The sequence below is a fragment of the Acomys russatus genome, chromosome 20, assembly GCF_903995435.1.
Source record: "Acomys russatus chromosome 20, mAcoRus1.1, whole genome shotgun sequence".
In the NCBI taxonomy this organism is placed as follows: Eukaryota; Metazoa; Chordata; class Mammalia; order Rodentia; family Muridae; genus Acomys; species Acomys russatus.
Genome location: NC_067156.1, coordinates 68,443,868 through 68,469,175, shown reverse-complemented (window position 1 = coordinate 68,469,175; position 25,308 = coordinate 68,443,868). Strand labels below are relative to the sequence as shown.

The 25,308-nt window shown below is 50.6% G+C and overlaps 1 protein-coding gene across 1 annotated transcript in view; it reads right to left on the bottom strand.

The window, feature by feature from the left end:
- Positions 1-10,821: 10,821 nt before the first annotated feature.
- Positions 10,822-25,308, bottom strand: part of Znf516 (zinc finger protein 516) — a 45,153-nt gene continuing 30,666 nt past the window's right edge. The window contains exon 2 of the mRNA XM_051163232.1: positions 10,822-12,938. Coding sequence (XP_051019189.1) covers positions 10,822-12,780 — 1,959 coding nt within the window. The 5' untranslated portion in view covers positions 12,781-12,938. The remainder of the gene's footprint in view (positions 12,939-25,308) is intronic.

The following is a 25,308-nucleotide window of genomic DNA, read 5'->3' as shown; positions in this document are numbered from 1 at the left end:
ATTAGTGTGTGTGTGTGGCACATAAGAGGTCATGTGATTAGTGTGTGTGTGTGGCACATAAGAGGACATGTGATTAGTGTATGGGCGTGGCACATAGAGGACATGTGATTAGCATGTGTGTGGCACATAAGAGGACATGTGATTAGTGTGTGGGCGTGGCACATAAGAGGACATGTGATTAGTGTGTGTGTGGCACATAAGAGGACATGTGATTAGTGTGTGTGTGGCACATAAGAGGACATGTGATTAGTGTGTGTGTGGCACATAAGAGGACATGTGATTAGTGTGTGTGTGTGGCACATAAGAGGACATGTGATTAGTGTGTGGGCGTGGCACATAAGAGGACATGTGATTAGTGTGTGTGTGGCACATAAGAGGACATGTGATTAGTGTATGGGCGTGGCACATAGAGGACATGTGATTAGCATGTGTGTGGCACATAAGAGGACATGTGATTAGTGTGTGGGCGTGGCACATAAGAGGACATGTGATTAGTGTATGGGCGTGGCACATAGAGGACATGTGATTAGCATGTGTGTGGCACATAAGAGGACATGTGATTAGTGTGTGGGCGTGGCACATAAGAGGACATGTGATTAGTGTGTGTGTGGCACATAAGAGGACATGTGATTAGTGTGTGTGTGGCACATAAGAGGACATGTGATTAGTGTGTGTGTGGCACATAAGAGGACATGTGATTAGTGTGTGTGTGTGGCACATAAGAGGACATGTGATTAGTGTGTGGGCGTGGCACATAAGAGGACATGTGATTAGTGTGTGTGTGGCACATAAGAGGACATGTGATTAGTGTGTGTGTGTGGCACATAAGAGGACATGTGATTAGTGTATGGGCGTGGCACATAGAGGACATGTGATTAGCATGTGTGTGGCACATAAGAGGTCATGTGATTAGTGTGTGTGTGTGGCACATAAGAGGACATGTGATTAGTGTATGGGCGTGGCACATAGAGGACATGTGATTAGCATGTGTGTGGCACATAAGAGGTCATGTGATTAGTGTGTGTGTGTGGCACATAAGAGGACATGTGATTAGTGTATGGGCGTGGCACATAAGAGAACATGTGATTAGCATGTGTGTGGCACATAAGAGGACATGTGATTAGTGTGTGGGCGTGGCACATAAGAGGACATGTCATTAGTGTGTGTGTGGCACATAAGAGGACATGTGATTAGTGTGTGGGTGTGGCACATAAGAGGACATGTCATTAGTGTGTGTGTGGCACATAAGAGGACATGTGATTAGAATGTGTGTGGCACATAAGAGGACATGTGATTAGAATGTGTGGCACATAAGAGGACAGCAACGATGTCACCAATACCCTAGAACAAAGAACAGACTGAAAGCCGCACTGATTCCCAGAGAAGTCTGCTGGGAGATCACAGCTTCTGGGACGCTGGAGGAAGCCGAAGGTAGTCAGTACCTGAAGAAGCTGGTCCACTCCCTTCTGGGAAAACAGGCTTCGTCAGAAACTCCGCTCTTATGCCCTTATGCTTATTCAACGTAGCTATGTTCTTCTGAACCCCAAACTCAATCAAGTATCTGTATTTTTATTTACCAAATCTGGCAACCTCAACTTCAAAGACAAACACACTGTGTGGACAACTGACTTCAGGCAGGCACTGCAGCACTCAACTCCAGGCCAGAAGCACGCAGAAGCTGCTGTGACCACACACACACTGTCCCTAAAGATGAAGCCTGCTTCCTTGGAGCTCTGGGAAAGAAATCTGATCTTCGGAGCAGAGCATTCCTAGGGTGGTTGCACAAGGTGGCAGCCTGGAGGGCAGGGATGGAGGGAGGAAACAGGGCAACTTGAGGAAAGTGAGGTTAAGTACTGACAATGGCCACCATTATGTCAAGCTTGGTTCCCACACTCATAACTGCTATGACCCTGAGAATCTGTCTAACCCTGAGCCTCTGACATGCTCAAGGTTGGCAGGCAGCATCAATGAGGGGAGGCACCTACAATGGGACTGTGACAAAGGATCACATAACAAATTGGAAAGATCAGGCACAATGGGCGTGGTGGCCCATGTCTGGAGGCAGAGGCAGGTGGATTGCTGTGAGTTTGAGGCCAGCCTGGTCTACAGAGGGAGTTCCAGGATAGCCAAGGCTACACAGAGAAACCCTGACTCGAAAAACAAAACAAAACAAGAAAAGGTTGGGTACACTAGCTATCAACAAGGCAAAGTTTAGGAATTCCCCACAGAATGTGTACAAGGTTTCATGTGAGTTAACGCTGTGTGAATGAAGAAAATGTAACGATCCAAGTCGGACTTACTCAATGAAAATATTTTCACAGCTGGACAAAGATGTCTCTCTAAGCTATATGAAAAACCTCAAAGACAATAAAAAGAAACTGGACAGCTCTGACCACGAACTCTCACAATAAAAGACTTCATAAATAACATTTAAACATAGAGAAACTAGAAGGAAGTGCCTGAAACACATGAGATAAATGTTCAGACCTCCAATACTTGAGGCGAGAAGCCAGGGTGAGGACACGGCTCAGTGGCGGAGCACTTTGCCTACCAGGCAGGGGACTCTAAGTTCAGGTCCCAGCAGAGCACACACAGAAAAGGGTGCGGTCTCCAAGTTCACGGACAAGGAACAAAGGCCAGGAAACATTAAAGCATACTCACAAAAGTCAGAAAATGAAAATCAAAAACAATTTAATATACCACTTCTCTCTTTGCAGACAGGCAACTTGAAAATATTAACCAACTCTGAATTCTTGGGAGTATGAGAAAATATACACATCCATGTTGATGCATATGGTGGCATCTATGATGGTATATATGGTGATATGTGCGGTCAGGTATATGGGGATATATATGGTAATACATGAGGTGATGCATATGGTGGCATCTATGATGGTATATATGGTGATATGTGCGGTCAGGTATATGGGGATATATATGGTAATACATGAGGTGATGCATATGGTGGCATCTATGATGGTATATATGGTGATATGTGCGGTCAGGGATATGGGGATATATATGGTAATACATGAGGTGATGCATATGGTGGCATCTATGATGGTATATATGGTGATATGTGTGGTCAGGTATATGAGGATATATATGGTAATACATGAGGTGATGCATATGGTGGCATCTATGATGGTATATATGGTGATATGTGCGGTCAGGTATATGGGGATATATATGGTAATACATGAGGTGATGCATATGGTGGCATCTATGATGGTATATATGGTGATATGTGCGGTCAGGTATATGGGGATATATATGGTAATACATGAGGTGATGCATATGGTGGCATCTATGATGGTATATATGGTGATATGTGCGGTCAGGTATATGGGGATATATATGGTAATACATGAGGTGATGTATATGGTGGCATCTATGATGGTATATATGGTGATATGTGCGGTCAGGTATATGGGGATATATATGGTAATACATGAGGTGATGCATATGGTGGCATCTATGATGGTATATATGGTGATATGTGCGGTCAGGTATATGGGGATATATATGGTAATACATGAGGTGATGCATATGGTGGAGGTGATGGTTAGTGTTGACATCAGCTTGAGATTTTCCACAATCACCTAGCAAACAAGCTTCTATGCATACCTGGGCAGGGTTATGTAGGGCTGGATAAAGTCTGGGCATGCGTAGGAGGGATTATCCTAATTAGTTTAACTGAGAATGCGAAGACCTACCCAGAAAGCAGGCAGAACCATCCCCTGGGCTGAGCACCCTTTGAAAACCTGGGCTTGGGCCCCCGACTGCACAGGAAGGAGCTGTCAAGCAGGCTGAGCACCAGCGCTCACTGCTCTCTTCCCCAGCTGTGGACATTGAGCTGCTTTAAGCGCCGGGCCTTGACTGGCCAGCCATAACAGGCTCTGCCTCAAACTATGAACCAAAATAAACGCTTCCTTCCTCCAACTGCTTTGTTTGGGGTGTTGTGGACATGACACAAGAAGCCAGGATGGTGAACATGAGAAGTATTAAGTTCAAGTGGCGCAAACCCCACGACCCAGAAACTGTACTAAAAAGCTTCAACCAACGGAAGACACCTGAGTGTTCTCATGAGCTGCATTTGCAGCACACTGACCACAGAACAGCACCTAGGCAAGTACATAAACCTGTGTCGTGTAGTACTCCCGCGCGTGTCCCTGTGTGTGTGTGTGTGTGTGTGTGTGTGTGTGTGTGTTGTGGTAGTTGCTATGTGCATCTGAGTGTTTGTATGATGCAGAAGTCCTAAGCTGATGCCTGGTGTCCTCCCGTAACCTCTCGCACTTGGTTTTCTGCGGCAGACTCCCTTGTTGAGCCCAGAGCTCCAGGATTTGGCTACTCTAGCTTTCCAGCTTGCCCCAGGGATCCTGGCTCTGCTTCGTTTTTGTTGTTGTTTGTTTGAAACAAACTCAGTTACATGGGCCTGGCTTCAAACGCACAAAATATGCCAGCCTCTGCATCCCCAGTACTGGGATAAAGGTGTACACTGCCAAGCTCGGCGCATCTTTGCCTCTTGAAGGCTGGGGCAACAGGTGGCTTTTACCGGAACTCTTAGACCTACCAGTGCAATAAGCACTTCCTCCCCACACTATCACCTCCAGGCCCTCTCATTACACCTTGCGGCAGTTTGGAAGTGTGGCAGGGGCCGAGCTGCCCACACAGAAGATTCCCTAAGGCACACTGAGACACTGCAAACAGGCTCAGAGGCAAGACAAACAGACCAGTCTCCTGGAGTATCAAAGCCTACACACAGAGCGTATGTGAGCACATCCTTACATGAACGCATTTGAAGACGTGAGGAGCCTCAACAAAGCCAGCGGAGGGAGACTGCCTCCTGCCAGGGAACGTGAACACAATGTGGAGTGTTTAGGAATGGCGCACATTCACTAACAACTTGTTAAACTAGAGTGACTGAGTAGAATTCTAAAAGCAGCTGTAGTGCCAGAAGTGGGTCCAGGCCAGAGTATCTTCCCATCTTTCCCAACACACCCAAAGCCACCTGGACAAGAGGCAGTGTCACAGGTGAGCAGGGGCTAGGCTCTCCCTTGTCCTCCGTCTTCATCGCTGGGACGCTCAGGGACATGTGTGCAAGGTGAGGAGTGCAGAGTCTTCACTCAGAAACATGGGCTTGCAGACCCTAATCTCGTTAGAAGACCCTCTCCCACCACAGAGCAACAAAACATCAAGCTGGGAAGCCAGTCAGGACAGAACCCAGGCAGAAGGCCTCAAAGGGTCCGGGAGCAGGTGCGGATGAGTGCACAGTGACAGCAGATGCACAGGGATAGCAGAAAATGATACGGGATGAAGATGCTGCTGCTAGACCATGGCTTTGGCCACTGTGCGAGTGCAGGCCGTGGGTACCAGAAAGGACCAAGCTCTGGCATGTCTAGGGGCTCCTGGCTCAAACCTCCCTAAACACCAGCAGCACTATCCAATATTATTTGACCTTCACCTTCAAACAAAACAATTTCCACAAACCAGGACATCGGCCAGGACAACAGGGTGCCAAAAGGAAGGTATCCAGGGTCAGCCAGAGCTGCTCAGACCCAGGCATCACCCATCCCTGCGCTCCTGGTACACAGAACTTCACACCGACAGAGGGAGCCGGTATCGGTGGCATACTGACTGTTGCCACAGAAACCACTGCTGCTACCTCCAGCTTCCCTTCTCAGTCCAGCCAGAACATCCAAACTACTTCCCTCATGCTTGAAATGTGAGACTCCCTGCCCTGTTCACTGGTCAACTTGCTGACTCTCTTCGGCAGTACAGGCCCGTAATGCTAGCGCTCAATGTGACATGGGAGCCGACCCCTGTACTTCTATGTCGACATTTTGGAGAAGGGGATGGCCCTGATGTTTCCTCACATGAGAAGGTCCCACCATGCTCCTACCATTTCCCAGTTCAATGCCATGGTGATTCATGTCGCCGGCTCTCAGGAGCTAACAGCACCTAGATTCCTCTCTCTTTAACCCTCGTCTTTTCAATGTGTGTGGGCGCAAACATGCTGCCACAGCAAGGGTGCCAAAGCTGTCAGAGGGACAGCTTGTAGGCATCGGGTCTGGCCTTCCACCGTGTGGGTTACAAGGACCCCGCTCAGGCTTGGTGTCGCGGGCCTTTACGCACTAACCCATCCCACTGGTCCTAACCCCTTTGTAAGTGAGAGGAAGTTAAAAACTTGGCTGTGGCATCAACGGTAAAGATACTCTCCAACTATCAGTCCTTTTGTGAACTGTTGCTATCGATTTACACTGGACTTAACCACGGAAAACTAGGTTGTATTATGAAGCAAGGTATCTGCCATTCTCATCTGGTCTCTGGTGTCCGATTCCTGTGTATATGCAATTTTCTATAGGAGACATGCTCGCAGACCACAGCCCTGAGTTGCCAATTCACACACCACATTTCAATAACCAATTAGGTTATTAAGAGAAACCAGTATTCACGTTAAGCTTGGAACCCAGCTTATTCATGACTACTGAAAGTAATTATTCTAGAGTTAAAGCAAGCACATGAGTAACACCCAGACTTGGCACGTCTTTACAGGAACATATTTGGCAGCTAACAGCCAGCCCAAATGTCTTCCTAATCTGTGAAAATAGTTCTTTCAAGTCAATGGCTTCCCTCTGTAACTAACACAGGATCCTGGGCCGCCTCTCACACTGTATTACTACATTAGCCACACACACAGGACCAAGTAGAGTCCAGAAAGAAGTACTACTTTCTGGTCATATTATTAGTTCCCTTTCAATCTCTCTGGGTTTCTTGTTAGTATTTTGTTTTGTTTTGTTGGAAACAGGGTCTCCCTATGTAGCCCTGGCTGGCCTAGAGCTCACTCTGTAGACCAGGCTGCTCTCAAAAATCACAGAGATCCGCCTGTGTCTGTCTCTCAAACGCTGGGACTAGAGATCTGTGCCACCACTGGCCTGTTAATCTTTTTAATGTGCAGAAATGTATGCAAATTGTATAAGCAAAGCTCTCATGGAAAACCAGCCTCAAATCAAATCCAGCTCATCCTAAGAAATTATTTTAGAAACACTCCCACCCCAAAACCCTAAACTTGCAAATAAAAAGTTAAGAACTTGGAGCAGAGATGAGCACATAACAAAATACTGACCAGCATTCAGAATCCAAACCTAATAAATAATTCAAGTTCCCACACAAACACACATCACCAATTCCTGCAAAAGCTGAGGGACACGGCCTGAGCCATGGCCTTGAGGAGGAAGTGAGGCCAGTCAGGGAAGGAAAGCCTTGCCCTGTCCTAAGCGCTGTGGGGCTTGGGAGAGCTCACCCAGGGTTCTGATGCAGACATAGGGGCTTCTCTGAACACATGGCACCAAGGGACAAAGTGCACATCCAAGCTTTACAGATGTCCCTGCAGCCAAGAGGTGAAGCTGCCTGCTGGGAACAGGCTTTAGGCTCCGCCCAAAGGCTCTAAGCCAATCACAGTGAGTTCCCACCTTTATGTGGTGTGTGTGTGTGTGTATGGTGTGTGTGTGGTGTGTGTGTGTGTGTGTGTGGTGTGTGGTGTGTGTGTGTGGTGTGTGTGTGTGTGTGGTGTGTGTGTGTGTGTGTGGTGTGTGTGTGTGGTGTGTGTGTGGTGTGTGTGTGTGTGGTGTGTGTGTGTGTGTGTGTGTGTGTGTGTGTGTGTGTGTAAGAAACTTAGCTTGGTGATGAAGTTGTTCGTCTAGCATGCACAAACCTCTGAGGTCTGACACGCAGTAAGGCACGCACCTGGCGTGCTGGCGCAAGCCTATAACCCCAGCACTGAGGAGATGAGGCAGGAGAACTAGCTGCTTTACCCACACTTCCTGCTAAGTTCACGGCCAGGGTGACGCTGTCTGAAAACAAGACAAAAAGGATACTTCTTGTTTTGTTTTGTTGTTGCTGTTGTTATTGTTTCTGGGTTTTTTGTTTGTTTGTTTGTCTGTTTATTTGTTCGAGACAGGGTTTTTCTCTGTAGCCCTGGCTGTCCTGGACTCACTCTGTAGACCAGGCTGGCCTCGAACTCACAGCGATCCGCCTGCCTCTGCCTCCCGAGTACTGGGATTACAGGCATGTGCCACCATGCCCAGATCAAAAAGAATACCTTCAGAAAGAAAATTCACACAGTTTTGTATAAAGGAAACAGTGTCTCTGGTACTTAAGAAACCCAAAGAACAACGTTTTTCAGTTGAGCTGCAGAGACAGTTCAGTGTCCAAGAGCGCATGCTGGAGCTCAGAGCCACTCAGCCCAAGAGTCAGGGGATGTCACAGTTTCTGGACTCTATGCGCATCTATGGACAAGCAGGCACACACACTCGTAATTCTTTTAAAGTGTTTTTTTTTTTAAACCTCTTTAAAGAAAAACTCACCTTGGCGCAGCAGTTGCCTGCCTTTGGAGGGCCTCTGGATTAGCTCACTAGGAATCACCTGACTTCCTCACAATGGATGGGGGCAAAATTCAGCTGCTTTGTGTCCTGCTGGGCTGGCGGTGAAGCCAGTCAGTCTCGGCTACTCAGGAGGCTGAGGCAGGAGGATTAAAAGTCTAAGGCCAGCTTGCTCTACAGACTGAGTCCAAGTGGCACTGCGGCTCACTGGGAGAGTGCTGATGTTACAACTGCCAAGGCCACAGGATAGGCCTCCAACACTACAAAAGCAAAGCATTCTTCTTCAGTGGGAAAAAAAGATACAAGGCTTCCCTAAGATCTGACCAAACATCCACATTACAAAATAGTCACTGTTATTAGAACACTGTCAGTAAAACACATAGGTGTACAAACAAAAAAGGGGCTTAAAAGTCCTGAAAGGTCACCGAGGGCAGCCACTGGCTCACCAGGCTTTGAACCATAAGCAGCCAGAAGAATGCAGAAGCACTTTGGCAAAGAGCCTCCCCTCACCACGCACCTGTTGCCCACCCTACCCGAGGTGAGTGACAGGAGCAAAGACATTGGCTGGCAGCACAAGGTCCTGGTACTACAGTCCCTGCAGGGGCTAAGACTCCACATCGCAAGGGGCTCAAGAAACGTCTTCTGTGTCCAGTTTTGGCGCCTCTGTGGGCCTAGGCACAGCAGAGAACCAGGCAGCACACTGCGTAAGCCTAATAATTAGACTCAGTCGGGCCCCTAGGAAGGAAGATGACAGCTGTTTCCGCCTGGCCTCTTCCTCACTGCAGACACAGCACTGGGCTCCTCTGCCCACAAGCACCCAACCTCAAGTGAAAGAACGGTGGCCAACGGCTGCAAGAGCAGAGAGCCCCCTGGTGGTGTGCAGTCACAGTTCACACCTCAAGCTCTGCCTTGTCCTCAGGGCCAAATGCCCACGGCAGCACAACAAAGGCAACACCAAACGCTTAACATTTATTTTAAAACTGGGAAAATTGTGAAAGGTCAAGCCAGGGATCCAGAAACGTTTTCGTGGCTGCCATTTGGAAAGAAACTTGTTCCAATTAACAGTCTCTAAGCTCGCAGGATTACCTGAATCTAAAGAGATTAATTATAACTACACAGACACTCTAAGCTGGTCTTCTACCCAGATGTCTGGCAGTAAGAGTGAAGGAGGAAAGTGTGTGCATATGAGTGTGTATAGTGTGTGTGTGTGTGTGTGTGTGTGTGTGTGTGAGAGAGAGAGAGAGAGTGTGTGTGCGCGCTCACGGATGGGCATGTGTGTGTGTTTGTGTGCAAGAACAAGCACGTGGCATGTGTTTGGTGCATGCTAAATATGTGAGTGTGTCTGCCTGTACAACTATGGCTGTACTCTGCGTTTATGATCTTTACATGTCTGTATTCATGCATGCATTACAATGCATGCATGTTTATGTATTCATATGCATGTGTGCTTGTCTGTACATTAGCTAGTATACACGAGTATTTTGGTGTCTATATGTGCTCTCTTGCATGTATGTGCACATGCATATTTTTGTATATGCATGTGTTTTCCATCTGTCTGGGGTCTCCATGTATAGTGTTCCCATGTCTGTATGACTTATGCATGTTCATGTTTGTGTATATGCACATGTGCAGTGTTCCCATGTCTGTATGACATATGCATGTTCGTGTCTGTGTATATGTACATGTGTTTATTTGTACAGAGTAAGTGTGTATTTGTAGATATATGGTATGCCTGAATATGTGATGTGTACATATGTGCATGCTCATGTTTTTTATATGCATATGTGCCTGTGTATGTGTGTTTTCAGTGTCTATCTGTCTTAGTCACTGTCCTATTGCTGTGAACAGATGCCATGACTACAGCAACACTTGTAAAAGAAAGCATTCAACTGGGCACTTTCTTACAGTCTCAGAGCTTTAGTCCAGTACCATGTGACATGCAGGCACTGTAGCTGAGAGCTACACACCCTGAGCACGAGGAGAGAGAGAGAGAGAGAGAGAGAGAGAGAGAGAGAGAGAGAGAGAGAGAGAGAGGAGGAGGAGGAGAAGGAGGAGGAGGAGGAGGAAGAGGAAGCAGCAGCAGCAGCAGCAGCCTAGAACCCCAGTGACAAGGCCACATGCACTCCATGACCACACCTTCTAATCCTTCTAATCTTTTCAAAAAGTGCCACACTCGCTGATAATGAAGCATTCAAATATATGAGCCTATGGGGGAATTCTTTCAAACCACCACACTATGTACGGCATGTTTCCAGGAATGTGTGTCCCATGTATATATCTGATACACACATGTGTACATGTGCGTTTGTGTATCTGCTTGTACATGAACAAGTATGTATATGTCTCTAGTATTTATATGTAGTGTCTTCTGTGTGCTGCAAAAAGGAGAGACAAGAACAACCCAAAGCATCGGCTACAGCAGTGCCACCTCCAGGACCCACTAGGTGCAGGATGCCCAGCGCAGGCCACTTGGTAATGTACTCAGCCAGAGCCGGAACCAGGCACAAGGGCACAGGAACACCTGAGGATGCATCCTCCGGCAGCACTGCCTGGGTCCACAGCCAGCTGGGCAAAGGGCTACATGGGCTACCTGACCCTGATCCCCCCAGCACACCGACTCACCTGAAGTGGGCTCAGGCACAGCCTCTTCACTGCTCTCATCCACCACCTCTTCAGCCAGGCCAGAGCCCGGCGAGTCAGCGATGGCGCAGGCTGAGCCAGGGCTGCTTGGCTGGGAAGCCGAATCCCCCTCGCTGAGTGAACCACAGCGGACACGCACTGCCCTGTCCCCTTCAGGATCCCTGTCACGGCGCGCACGGCGGTGCACTCGGGAGTGGAGCACCATCTGGTGATAGGTGCGGAAGATCTTGCCGCATTCAAAGCACTCAGAAGACTTGCCCTGGCCGGTGGTGGCCGCGGCCCTGCGGTTGGGGCGTGAGGCTGGCCGGGGGTCTAGGTGGCCAGGAAGCATGGGGTCCCCAGGTACACTGGCCCTCTTCCTGGGGGGGGCCTGGGCAGAAGGGGCATCCTGGTCACGCTTGCGTTTCTCCTGGCTCACCAGTATATATTCACGCTTGTCCTTGTCAAAGGCCACATCCCCCGCCAGCGCCTCATCCCAGGTCCCATACTTGAGGTACTCGGCCGGCTCAGCCACCTTGCCCCTGGTGGCCAGCTGCCAGGCCTGATAGCTGTTGACGGGGTCCAACTCAGCCACCCGCCGTCCAGCCTGCCCACTGGGGGAAACATCACCAGCCACGTACGGTGTCAGGTTCAGGCACTGTAAGAAGAACTGCTTGGTGTCCAGGGGGCCCTCTGCGTCCCCCTCCTCAGCCGGGGCTCGTGTCCGGCTGGCTTCAACCTCGCGGTGTATGGCGTTATGGGCGTTCAAGCTGTCCAGGTTTGTAAACAGGTTCCCACACTTTGTGCAGACCTCATAGAGGGACAGGCCGGCGACGATGACCTCCTCCTGCACCACGTTATTGATGGTGGCGATGGGGTCCAGCTCACTCTTGGGCCTGTTCTTGCTTCCTGACCTGGGTCCATGTGCCTTCATGTGGTTCTTGAGGAACCAAGGCTCTTTGAACCTCCGGCCACAGATGTGGCAGCCATGGTCAAAGGAACCCCGGTGCTTCTTCATGTGAGCCTTCAGGAACCAGGTCTGGCTGAAGGCCTGGCCACACACCTCGCACGGGAACTCCCCGGGGTTTATGTCTGGTTTGCCGTTCTCCACACAGGCCTCACTGCCATTGGGCACCTGTGCAGTGATGTGGTCCCTCTCGATGTGGCTCAGCAGAGACTCCTCCCGCAAGGTGACATAGCTGCACAGCCTGCACTTAAACGGCTTGTGGGTCTGGTGCACGTGCAGCTCCAGGTCCTTCTTGCGTGGAAACCGGCTATTGCAGAAGGAGCACTGCACGGCGGCCTCGGCATCGTCCTGGGCCCCGGCCACCCCCTCCACCTCCTTGCGGCTGCTCCTCAGCAGGATCTTGCTGCCGTCCATCGGCACAGCCCCATTCAGCATGCGGTTGCAGGCCGAAGTGCTCTTGGTAGGGCTGGCACACCCATCCAGGCCCTCAGAGACGCGCATCTCTCCCAGCTGAGCCTCGCCCGCCTCTGGCTCGTGACCCTGAATCAAAGTCCCCGTGCGGTGGCTGCGGATGTGAATCTTCAGGTTGCCCTTCTGGGAAGCCCTGTGATCACAATAGGGGCACTTGTAGGGCTTCTCCCCCGTGTGCTTGCGCATGTGCTGTGACAGGGAGCTCTGGAAGGGAAAGCTCTTGCCGCAGATGCAGCAGCTGTGGCACGCAGCCTTGTCCCCGTCAGCCTCGTGGCTCCTGCCGGCCCTCGGTGGGCTGGGTCCTCTCCTCAGCTCCATCTCGGCCTCTTTGCTGCGGTCCATTAGGACGGCGCGGTGTCACGGCACAGCCTTGTGTCGTGAGGGTCTGAAGCTGAGTCTTATCTCTCCATTTTCAGAGGAGCTCCTGCTGCCCAGAGGGGTGAGGGGTACCGGTGATGGACAGGTGCATATTCTGTGACGTAGCAGATGGCAGCAAACACCTGGAACAGAGATGGAAATGCTGTAAATAAAGCATCCTGTGTATTTGCGTGCACGGTATTGCCTGTGGTCAGTTTCTGCGTAGTCCACCATGAAAATCAACCAGCCTGAACTAAAGGGAAAGATGCTCACGGCAATGCAGGCAGCAGAGTGCAGAGGCATCTGCCCCTTTAAAGGCCTGTAATTAGCAATTTGTGCTAAGACAAGTAACTTCTACCACGCCTCCACCAAAAGAGTAAATCTTTAAGAAAACCTACAGAACCATGTTTCCTCATAGAAGTGTGGAGGAGTGGGCTTCCACACAGGAGGACGTAAGGCAGAAAGCGACAGAGAAGAGTGGAAGAGGATGGGAGGCTGAGTCTGGTTGAATCCAAACCCACAGTCCCTGAGTCTCGGAGGCTAACAGCTGACAGTAGCTAAAAGGTGAGCTGCTGGTTTCAACGCTGGGGAGGCAAACATACAGGGACATAGAGCAGAAACACCCACACCCCTGAGGGCATAGAGCCAGAGTCTAGGCTACGTGTACAGTGCTGTCACAGTGCAAGCACAAACCATGCTACCGCATGGAGCTGGCCCGGCCTACAGTTTCCTTCCCATAAGGACTCCTGGCTCACATGTATTCAGAGGGATCCCAAGCTCCAGCCACAAGCCTGACTCCAGGAAGGACGCCTTCAACCAAAAGCTTGCGTGGTTTCCTTCCTGATCCACTGCGTCCCCGTGGGTCAGATTCAAAGCCCAGCCCTAACAAGGACCAAAAGATGGCATCCAAGCCCTGTTTGGTCCACATATCATCACACAATGTGCTCACTCCACTCCGCACCTAACCATCCCCGAGAGAATGAGAGGGCCCTACCCACTACATGACAGCCACCCAACCCTGATAGCCTATATGCTTACGTCCAGTGCAGAGCAGGGTATGACGTTCAGACAGACAGACACACACACAGAGGGGGGAGAGACAGACAGACAGACACACACACAGAGGGGGGGAGAGAGAGAGACAGACAGACAGAGAGAGAAAGAGAGAGAGAGACACATAAACACACACAGAAGGGGAGGCGACTCACATGTGCAGAATTTTACAAAACACAAAAAGCCACATGCCTAGTTTTTGTTTTATCCAGCAGTGTGGTCACACCTGTCTTAATCAAGAACATCAGGATCTCTTCCCAAACAACCTTAGGTACCAGTTCCTTGCGAGCTCTGAGTATCCCCTGAACCTAGCTGCTGAGCTAAGCCTTAGAGGACCAACCAGCAGAGGAAGCACATGCTGCAAACCACTGGCTATGGCAGGCATTGTCCCAGCATCCTCTCAGGGACTGCGTACTTTGACAGCAGCAGGACCACAAACACTCCACAAGGTAGAACTCTGAGACTGACCCGGATGGAGCTGAGGAGAGAGCTCAGACCACCTAAGGCTTGCAGGAGCCATGAGGTGGACTGGAACAAGGCTGCTTGCCACAGCACAGCTGCTGCATCTGTTGGAAGGGCTTTTCCCTCCAGAGTCAGCTGTTGCAGAACATGTGCAAGCATGCAGGGAGAGCGCCCCTACAGATCTCCAAGGAACCTAAATGAACACAGGCTGGCTAGACTGGACAGCGCCCCCTACAGGTCTCCATGGAACCTAAGTGGACATTGGCAGGCCAGGCTAGGCAGTGCCCCCTACAGATCCCTAGGACAACGAAATGATCAATATGGAGACCAAGATGGGCAGCCTGCCTTCCAGGCTCCTCCAACGACTGCCCAACAGAGCCAAACAGCAGATACAGAGCCCAAAGCTCACTGGCTCCAAAAGTAAAGCAAAATTATAAGCTTCTTGAGGTGGATAAAGGGTGAGATGTTGACCACGTCTCAAGGACAAGCCGGTTTAAGTAACTTTATCAAGGAATCTTATATGGCTGTATAGTTATTTACAATGATGTAATATAAAAGGCAAATGATTCCTAGGACATTACTTTTCTCAGACATTACTTTGCTACCCCTGAAAATGCTGAATAAGAAACATATAAAAATATGAATGAAAATTATGTACACTGAACTTAAAGACAAAATAGGGTATAAAAGTCTTGCACATTTAAAGAATTATATAGCGATAAATTATGGAGAAGAAAAACAGAGTCTTGGAGGTGAGTGGACCTGAAGTGACGTCAGACCCCAGTGTACTAATGCATGTCCATCTGTGGCATCCAGTACCACTCGGCTACCCCAGAGAAGCAAGCAGTCACATGCCAGAACCTTAGACAAGACTCGGAAACACAGCTACAGGCAAGCAGAGACCACAGCGGCAGCCAACAGGGCACCCAGAGTAAAAGTGAACATCTGCAGCATATAGCCCAACACCTGGCCTGTGGGTGCCTGCTCAGCCTCAGCTACGGGTGAGGTGTGGAATCCTACCTCTGTGACCGCACCACCCAGCTAACCTTGTCCTCTGGCCCCTCACCTTCCCCCATACTTCACACCCTTGGTACATCTCCTAGCTGTGGGAGATGTACGGAAAAGACAGGACAGAGCCATGTGGGGCTCTGTGGGGCTCTGCTCGCCCAGTGACACATGCTTGTCCCTCCTTTCCCTATCGCCTCAATGCTTAGTCTGATTCCAACCATCCCAGGCACAGATGGACACCCGCCCTCACCAACCCAGAGATGGTGTGTCCATGCGAGTGCATGTATGCGCAAGTGTGTGTGCGAGTATGTGTGTGTGTGTGTGTGTGTGTGTGTGTGTCAGCTTCAGCTTCCATTTTCTATCCAGCCATCCCCCAAACTAGCTTACAGCCCCCTCCGCCCAAGCTATCAGCTCCTGTACTGAACAGGAAGGCACTCACTCACTCAGAGCCACAGCAGCACAGCCTTCCTCTTCAGTAAGAAGCCCTGAAATAAAGCTCCAGAGAACCACCAAGGCTGAAGTTCAGAGCTCTAATGGCACTGAGGAAAAGACAGCAGCCTTGCAAAAGAGCCCACAGTCAAGCCCGGTTTCCACTAGCTAAGGAACCCTGCGTGGGGACCAAGGCTGGTCCATTGCTCCTCCTAATGCAGGCTGGGACCAAGGCCTTGTTCCACCTCAGATTGCCATGGGGTCACTCAGGGGCCACAAACCAACTATTAATCAATGGTGTCACTTGCAAAGCTGACCACAAATACTGATCGCAGAAGGCTGATGGGTGAAGCAATCACTGTGATGTCCAACCACTCATACAAACCTACTGTCCTTATGTCCTTAAAGGCCAAGGCCACAGCGGCTAGGACCGTCTCCAATGATTCACCCACCACATTCACACCTGATGGGCAACAACTCACACGCGTGTGCTATGCCATGACGAAGTAGGATGTAACCAAACAGTCAACAGCATCTGGCTGACCATAGCTTCCAGAAAGCCCCTCAGCCTGAAAGGAGTCAGCCTCGTACAGCCAACACACGCTAGCCTGCTACCTGAGCCTGGATGGCCACCAGGCCAGAGCCACACAGGGATGCGGAGCTGGCCCGAGAGAGGCGTGTTCTGCTGCTATAAGGACAGCAGGGCTTACGTGAGATACTCTGTGGGTTTTGTATACTGTGTACCAATTGGTTTCCAAGGCTGAAACTCAGAATTACATGGGAGAGGCTCCCATACCTCCCTCTCTCTCTTCCTCTCCCTCTCTCCCCTCTCTCCGTTTCTCCATCCTCAAAATGCAGTGACAGTAATGCTATGAGCCCCGTAATGTTTCCGTGGGTCAAATTTAAAGGCACATGAGCTGCAATGTTCAGTACAGAGGCTTGGCATCGCAGAGACTTTTAGTGACTGACTCCCAAATGACTGAACAAAATGTCAGTGAAGTAGCCGGAGACACCCTGTCACTGACATGGTGTGTTTGACTCAGTAAATTCAAAGGGACAAAATAAATGGCAGCTTTGGACAGTCCTGAGGTGCCCTAGTGACTGGCGCACTTCCAGGGCCCTTGATCCTACTCTTCACCAGGTTAGTCCACACAGTTAGAAGCGCTCACCCAGGGCCATGAACACCATGGTACTCAGCCGACACACTCAACAGCAGGACATTTTACGGAACCCATCTTTTTTTGTTTGTTTGTTTGTTTGTTTCTCGAGACAGGGTTTCTCTGTGTAGCCTTGGCCATCCTGGACTCACTTTGTAGACCAGGCTGGCCTTGAACTCACAGCGATCCGCCTGCCTCTGCCTCCCAAGTGCTGGGATTAAAGGCATGCGCCACCACGCCCGGCTTCCCATCTTTAATACAGGTTCCATTCAAATGCACTCGAGGAACACTGCTGGGTCAGTCACACTTCTAAGTCAAATGTGGTGACCGAGGCACCTAGGCCCCGGACCTCATGGTAGCTGTGTGGAACTGGGAATTTACCTGCAAAGACATTACGCAGGTTTCAAATACCACTCCAGTAAGAAACACAAAGGAAAACAGAGAGGCTCTGGAGCCTGCCTCACTCTCACCCCTTTTCTGGGCCCTTCTCCACCTCACCTTGCTGGCCATCACCCGCTCCATACCAGCTCCAAGAAGCTGGGTGCTCAGGAATACAGTACGGGAAACTACCTTTCCCTAACTCAATTTGAGAAACGCCTCAATACTTAAGAGGGATGTTGTAAGATCGATGAAGACCTTCCTCCTCCACCCACAGGCACAAAGCCCTCCCCCATGGAAGGAGCAACAGCCAACCCGCAGGCAGTACAAGGAAGCAAGTGGGGTTAACCCAGGAAGGCCCTGAGGCTTTCCCCAACATCTTAGACAAACCTTTTCTGAGAGCTGAGCAGGACACATTATAAATCCCAGCCAGCCTTGTCATGGTTGTAGGGACATTTTTATGTGAAGCCATATCAGCCCAACTGAGCTCTCTGCCTGTGACTGGAATCAACACACAGCAAAGGCTACACAGTTTCCCTATCCCCCACTCACACCCCGAAACTAGCTACTTATCAGAATGGCACCCTGAGAAAGTAGATTTTCAAATATGTTCCAATATCCACTAATTTCCAGAGTGAGACGTACAGTACCAACCTGAAACCAAAGCTGTATTAGAGGGAGGACCAAGGCCTGGAGGGAGGAAACCCAAGCCAGGAACCTCAACATATCTGCTGGCTAGAAAGACTGGGGCTCCTGCTGACATGCTGGGGGAGGGCACCTGCCGTGGGTGGGGGACTAGGGCTCCCTCTGACTTGCTTGAGGGGAGGGGGGGCTAGGGCTCCCTCTGTCCTGCTGGGGGTAGAGGACTAGGGCTCCCTCTGTCCTGCTGGGGGTAGGAGACTAGGGCTCCCTCTGTCCTGCTGGGGGTGGGGGACTAGGGCTCCCTCTGTCCTGCTGGGGATGGGGGACTAGGGTTCCCTCTGTCCTGCTGGGGGTGGGGGGACTAGGGCTCCCTCTGTCCTGCTGGGGGTGGGAGACTAGGGATCCCTCTGTCCTGCTGGGGGTGGGGGACTAGGGCTTCCTCTGTCCTGCTGGGGGTGGGGGACTAGGGCTCCCTCTGTCCTGCTGGGGGGGGGGGGACTAGGGCTCCCTCTGTCCTGCTGGGGGTAGGAGACTAGGGATCCCTCTGTCCTGCTGGGGGTGGGGGACTAGGGCTTCTTCTGTCCTGCTGGGGGTGGGGGACTAGGGCTCCCTCTGTCCTGCTGGGGGGGGGGGGACTAGGGCTCCCTCTGATCTGCTGGAGGTGGGGGGATTAGGGCTCCCTCTGTCCGGCTGGGGAAGTGAGTGTGGAACTCTGTTGGGTGTACTGACTTGGAGGTAAGTCCAGAGTGCTGCTGCCTTCAAAGCTCTGTCTAGCCTAAGACTTGCTCAGTTCTGACTCGCTCATTAACTCTGTTGCACTCCACACTGCTCTGGCTTCCCCAAGGCCAGGTGACTTCTCTGTGTCTGTGTCCTTTTGAAGCCTATTCCAGTGAGAAACTGGGTTTGAAGGGAGCCTGGTGCCTGCCAGGATTAGAGACCTGCAGTGGGGACACAGCTATGCGCTCCCTGCTCTGGGAACAGAGGGAAAGGCCTAGGAACATGGGCCCCGGGGGTCAGGAGGCCCAGAGGCCAGGGTCAACGTATCAGTTTGTAGAATTAGCCTGTCTGCAGAGGCAGAAGGGCAGAGGCCCTGGGAAGCAAGTCACAGAAGATGCGGGGAGCTCCACTGGCCATGTCTTTGGGCAGCTCCAGGAACTCCAGGGCCCAGCACACCCCACACGCCATGTGGGAGCTGCCGGTCTGTCCTGCAGTACACTGTGAGCCTGTTCTTCTGCAGACAATGAAAGGGCCTCGCAAGTCACACTGCAGAATTATGAGCCATGAATTAAAATACATCATTAACATCTTGGGCAAGCTTATCTGACTTCTGTAGACAAAACACGTATTATCTGAACAAACGGGGAATGCCCTAACCACAATGCAGAGGCCCTCTCCTCACAAGCCATTCGGCACAGGATGAACAATTGTGGTTCAGTGTCCCCAGACTAGGGTCCCTCGGAGGTCCATGAAGGGACGCATTCACTGCTGTGGAGTGTGCAGGCCACAGGGCTGGGCCTGCGGGCTTCTGTGGCCTCAGACCATCAAGAATCCATTATGAACAGGAGTCCTCTGCACTCTAACAGTAAGACCTGAATGCATACACTGCTTCCCTGGAGGCCCTCCCCCCACCTCCTCCACACAGGACAAACAGCAGAGAGGGCAGTAGTGCCCTGGGCAAGCCTGGCTGAGAGGCCCCAGAGAACAAGGAGCCAGGGTGTCTCTGTTAAAAACAGTCTGCAAGCCTGCAAGCGGGCTGTAGCTACACTTCACTCGGAAAGGGAGGTGAGGGAGTGCAGATGGCAGAATTCACTGTCTTAGATAAAATCTTCCTTTAAATTTTAGCAAACTCCAAATAAGTTAAAGCAAGTGCCATTGCACCAGCCCCCAGACACAGAAAAGCGTCCACATGACTTTCTATGAATCCTCGGTTTTTCCAGCAAGACCTTTAGTTCTGCACCTCAGACTGGGGCAGTGGACATCATGTGCAATCACAGAAAACAAAACAAAAAAATGGGGTTCCTCTGCAAGGAAGTTACCTTTTAACAAAAAGCCAAATAGAAGAAACACTCCATCTTCCAAAGTAATTACAATCTTTAAAATAAAAAAGGGGGTGGGAGGGGTAAGAAACCTCTGTGAAGGACCAAAGGTCACGCTCAGAGTGAATAAGGACAGTGCTCTCCTAGTTAGTAGCACTACCTACAGGGCAGTAAGCAGAGACTTTAATCGAATACAAGGCTGGAGTTTTAAATCAAAGTGCAAGAGCACCCAGTATGTATACCTACCTGTCAGGCCCTACTCTCAAATTAACACATTCTGTGACTTGTTCACGATTTGCTGTTTTCTGAGTCTTGTATCAGTGGCTTGTCACTAGGAAAGTAAACATCACAAAGCTAACATGGGGCTAGGACGGCAGGCGCCAGGCTGCTCCGAGACGCTCTCCTGATACGTGCATGTGCATCTGTCCCCTCCCAGGCCACACAGAGCAGCGCTACGGTCTCACAGTCGACCTATACTCCTAAAGAAGCTCCCCAGCAACATGATCCTCTGGATATTTCCATGAAGACCCCCTCTTCCAGGCTCTGAGAAACCCCCGAATCTGGGCAGCCTGGATGGAGTGCGCTGTTACAAAGGGCTGTTCCACAGGGCCCCACAGGCGCTTGGGCTCCCCTGCTACTGTGGCACCAGCCAGCAGCTCAGACTTTAGCATCACCATTAAGACCATGGCTGCAAATAACTCAGGGATGCTGAAAACTGAAGGGGCAGGAAGGGGGGGAAATGGAAACACATAAATCTCTTATTTTCAAAACCATTGGCAAAAGTCAGGGAGCCTTCAGAACTTCTAAACAGTCCAGGTTTAAAGTGGCCAGGAGACTTCTCACAGAACCTACCTCAGCAGACAGTCCTCACCACCCTGGTGTCTAACACAAACCTTTTTTCAAATCGTTTTAAAAATGAACAGTAGCAAAAACAAACAACTCCACAGAAAGGCACCTTTTCTCTCAGCTGAGTGTTAAACACACGTTAGCTACAACCTGTTTCCACAAAGAACTCTGTCACTTATGCCCAAGCAATAGAAACCTGCTCCACTCCAAACGCTGCCCTGCTTCCCGCCTCTCACCTAACACCTACCCCGTCCCATGAAAAAGCACAGAGCTGCTGCTGCTGCTGCGATCAAGCTGACGTTATCTCGGTCCTCTGCTTTTTTGTGAAATAGCACCCAAGTCACCAGCACATTAATGAAAGGGCTGGCAGGAACAAAGCAGATGACTGCCCACAGCAAGCTGCTGGACTTCCTGCTAACTAGTACCTAAGAGGCAGGCCAGTGAGTAAAGACACCCCTCAAAAATCATTCTGTTACCTCACGGCAGAAATAAACACTCCAGTCACCAATGTTACTGAAATCTAAGGAAGACCTTAGACACCTGGTGCCAACAATGCTCTGAACTGAGTATGTTTGGTAGAAGAGCTGAAAAGGACATTTGACTTAAGACTCTGTGTGCCATTATGCAGACATCAATCAATACACACTGAAATTACAAAAGGATTGATTGCCAAAAATGCTGTGCATATGTGTGTATGTGTGTGTGTATGCGTGTGTATATACATCCACTTAAAGTTTCCAGATTGGCGGCTGCCAGGAGTGGCAGTAACATGACCCAGTTTATCGCTAACACACATAGCCCTTCCGCTAGGCAGCTGGAGCCGCAAGAGGAGGGGGGTCCATCAGAGAATGTTTACAAAGACTGACTCCTAGGGAGAACATGAAGTCACACTTCGTGGGATTTACTCTGCTTTCCCATCAGGCATGTTCGCTGACACATTGCAGTAGGTTCTAGCTTTGAGGGTGCTGGGCCCCCTAGACTTCCCTTGCTACAACCAAAAGGCTCAGCAAGCTAAAAGCTCCCTTAACTCGCCGCACGGGTTTGTTGTGCTCTCCAGCCACAAAAATGCATGTGAGGCTGTACACACAGTGGCCATGACTGGGCTGTACACACAGTGGCCATGACTGATCCTGCAGACATAAGACAGTGCTCCTGGAAGGCATACCCAGTGGCAGTTTCTTGGTAAAGGCAAACATAAAACGAAGAAATGTTTTTTAGTCTCCAGGTGTTGAGCTCCGCCCTGTGAGCCCCTAGGGAAGTGCTTTCTTTAGACTCCAAAGGCCCTGACATATGGAAGGTTAGACCTTATGGCTCAGAAAAACACTGGCTCATGTCAATCACAGAGTTGCTTATGAACATTTTTCCAAGAACCCAAAGACCATGTTGCGCTAAGCGTGTGGCTGTATAAGGTCAGCTCCTTTGCTGTGACAAGGTCAGGACTGCTGTGAGTGTATGTCACTTAATCACGCACACATTGACTGACCCCATCATTCCTCCCACTCCTGTCCCCTTACCTGCCCCACCCCACCCCACCCCACCCCTGTAACCAAGAGCACATACAGCCCTGGATACCTCCTCTCTAATGTGTCCAATGCAAATAAGCAGATGTGCAAGGTGCTGCTAGGAGACAGGCAGAGATTAAACAGATGCATCTTGCATCCTGCATCCTGCATCCAGCAAGGTGGGACCTGGAGGGTGGGGCTACTGGGCCTCTGTCATTTAGCAAGCAGCTAATAGGGAAAGGGCAATGGGACCTGAGAGCCCGGGAGGCCATGCCTATCCATAGACATGGTGCTGTGTGGTTCATAGAGCCCAGGAGGCCATGCCTATCCATAGACATGGTGTTGTGTGGTTGGTTCATGGAGCCTGGGAGGCCATGCCTATCCATAGACATGGTGCTATGTGGTTCATGGAACCTGGGAGGCCATGCCTATCCACAGACATGGTGCTGTGTGGCTCATGGAGCCCGGGAGGCCATGCCTATCCATAGACATGGTGCTGTGTGGACCTGGTTATTACTTACACATGAGTGTTTTACGAAAACACAAACACACATACAGACATACAAACACACACACACACACACACACACACATGGCTGGTAACAGAGGAAGGGATTCAGGCTCACCACTAATACGGCCACTTGTCCATTGCAGAGATGGTGTGTGGCTGCAAACGTTAGAGGCTCATCTTTGCGGACAACAGGCAGTTCACGTGACGAACCTGGCACTGGTAACTAAAAGGACCCAGCCGCCAGTGTCCGCCAAAGCAACTGTGTGAGATCCCACACAATTCTCTAATATACATGAAGCAACAAGAGGAGAAAGCGCCTCTGCCTGAACACTTTCAACCTGCCTGGGCTCCCAGAGGGATGCGCAGGGGCTGTCTCAAGGAGGATGAGCCAGTCCCTTCTGTAATAAGATGGCGTACACACAAAGCATATTTCGGTGGCTCTACAGCAAGTCTTCCCACCCAGATGCCCCAACACTGCATTGTCAGTACTCTCAGCACCAAGGATGGAGCTTAAACTGCACCACCACACACTCGTACGTGAATGCAGCCACAAGACACGCGATTCACTATGTCAATCCGGGAACTGTGACTTCAGTGCCTGACACAGGTGCTGTGGGCTTTTCAGCTCTGCAACCAAAACTCCAATGTATCAAGGCCCTGGTTTCTGTTCCCTCTTTTATTTCCTGGTGAGTTTATTTTGTTTTGCAAAATTCACTTTGCTGCATTGAATCTGTGTCCATTAGAGAGTGCTGTGGGGCTCAGTCCTGCCCGCGCCATCTGCAACAGGGAAAGCCACAGAGCAGGTCTCAGGCTTTTTGCTGATGGATTACGCTGCAGAGCACCAGTGGAGTGTACAGCCTGTCAGTGTAACTACACACAGCAGAAAAAAAGATCTTCAAGTATTTACAGGTGAGCCAGTATGACACTGTGTATATGCATAACCTGCTGACCACAGAACCTGGGCAAATTGGTCTGCTCCTGCATGGGGGGTGGGGGAGGGTGGGGAACCAGATTCACTGCAACCTGCCCCTTACTGGGTCTTGTACTTGGAAAAGTGCTGAACACCCAACTTCTTTCACCCTAAGGATATACTTTCCAAAACACATTAACCCAGACTTGAAATATAGAGAGAAGTTGTCTCTACCCTTCAAGTTGGCTTCCCAGGGACACAGTGGGAAGCCACCGGACCCCTCCCCGCCTGGCCTGTCCTCACAGCATCCCAGCAAAAGTGCCACAGACACACTCTCAAGCAGCAGTGCATAGGCTAAACCAGTAAAGATCAGCTCCCTCACAACACAGGCGCCACGAGCAGCTGCTCTTCCTGAGGTACCAAGTCCTCAGAGAAAAGCCACCCGAAAGGAAACCTTTCTAAAAGCAGGCATGACGGCCACAGACGCTCACGCTGTCTTTCTCTGGTGGTGCTAATGCATGAGACGCTGCTGGTGTGTGGTCCTTACCAAGAGGGGCCCATGGGGAATCTGCATCGCCCGGAAGAGACAGGAGGGAAGCAAGGCCTAGAGTCACAGAGAATGGAGACTTGGGGACCCACCAACTGCGCATCGGAGAAGTAACTATCCATTTGTGAAGAACGGCTGTGAACATGTGAGTCCACGTGGTCCTGCCAGTGGGCACCTGCAGTGTGTGCCTGCATTTTGAGTGTGTGCACGTGTCACGTGTTGGTGTAAGTGTGAGTACATTGTAAGCATGTCACTTCTGCTAGTGAGTCTGCTCAGCAGCTACTGTGGGCTCTGGGACGATGCTGATGCATCCCAACACCTCGCAGCTGCTGCCTCTGCCCCCTTCTGTGTCTGAGAGAGACACTCAGTAAACAAATGTGCTCTGGCCTCACCACTGTGACAGTGCATATGTTGTCATCCCGAGCATCCCCATGCCCTTCCCCATGGTCCAAATGTCCGCGAGAGCAGTGCTTCCCTTCCCAGCAAGAGTCAGGCCTCCACCACAGCCAGGGCAGTCCTGTGTGTGGATTCTCAGCACACATGGCCAATGCATACACACTTGAGGCCCTAAGGGTAAAACTTTCTGGCAAAAACCTGTTCAGAACAGGAAACATTCCTGTCCTGGGGGGCGCCTTCTGATGGAAATGTAGCAGCAGCCAGGCTTTTCGGCACCCCCTGCAAAGGCTGCAGCCCCCTCTATGGCATTTGCACGTGAGAGATGGAGCCAGGGGATCAGAGTGGCATGCATAGCAGTGACTCCCGTGACTACTTTCAGTTCCATGAGACAGACATGAGAAGAACAGTCAACCTCTCACAACACACGCCAGCAACAGGTGACATGCTCAGCCACTGGAAGGAGAAAGGAGCCATTGGCATCCATTAGGTGGGGCCTCTTCTGCAGAGGACCTTACTAAAATCCTGCAGGTGGCTCTCATGTCCACACTCCATACCCGTGTCCAAATCACCAACTTCAGCATCCCACCACAGTTGACATAACAGTGTAAACCAAGGAATACACTCACTCACAAATGA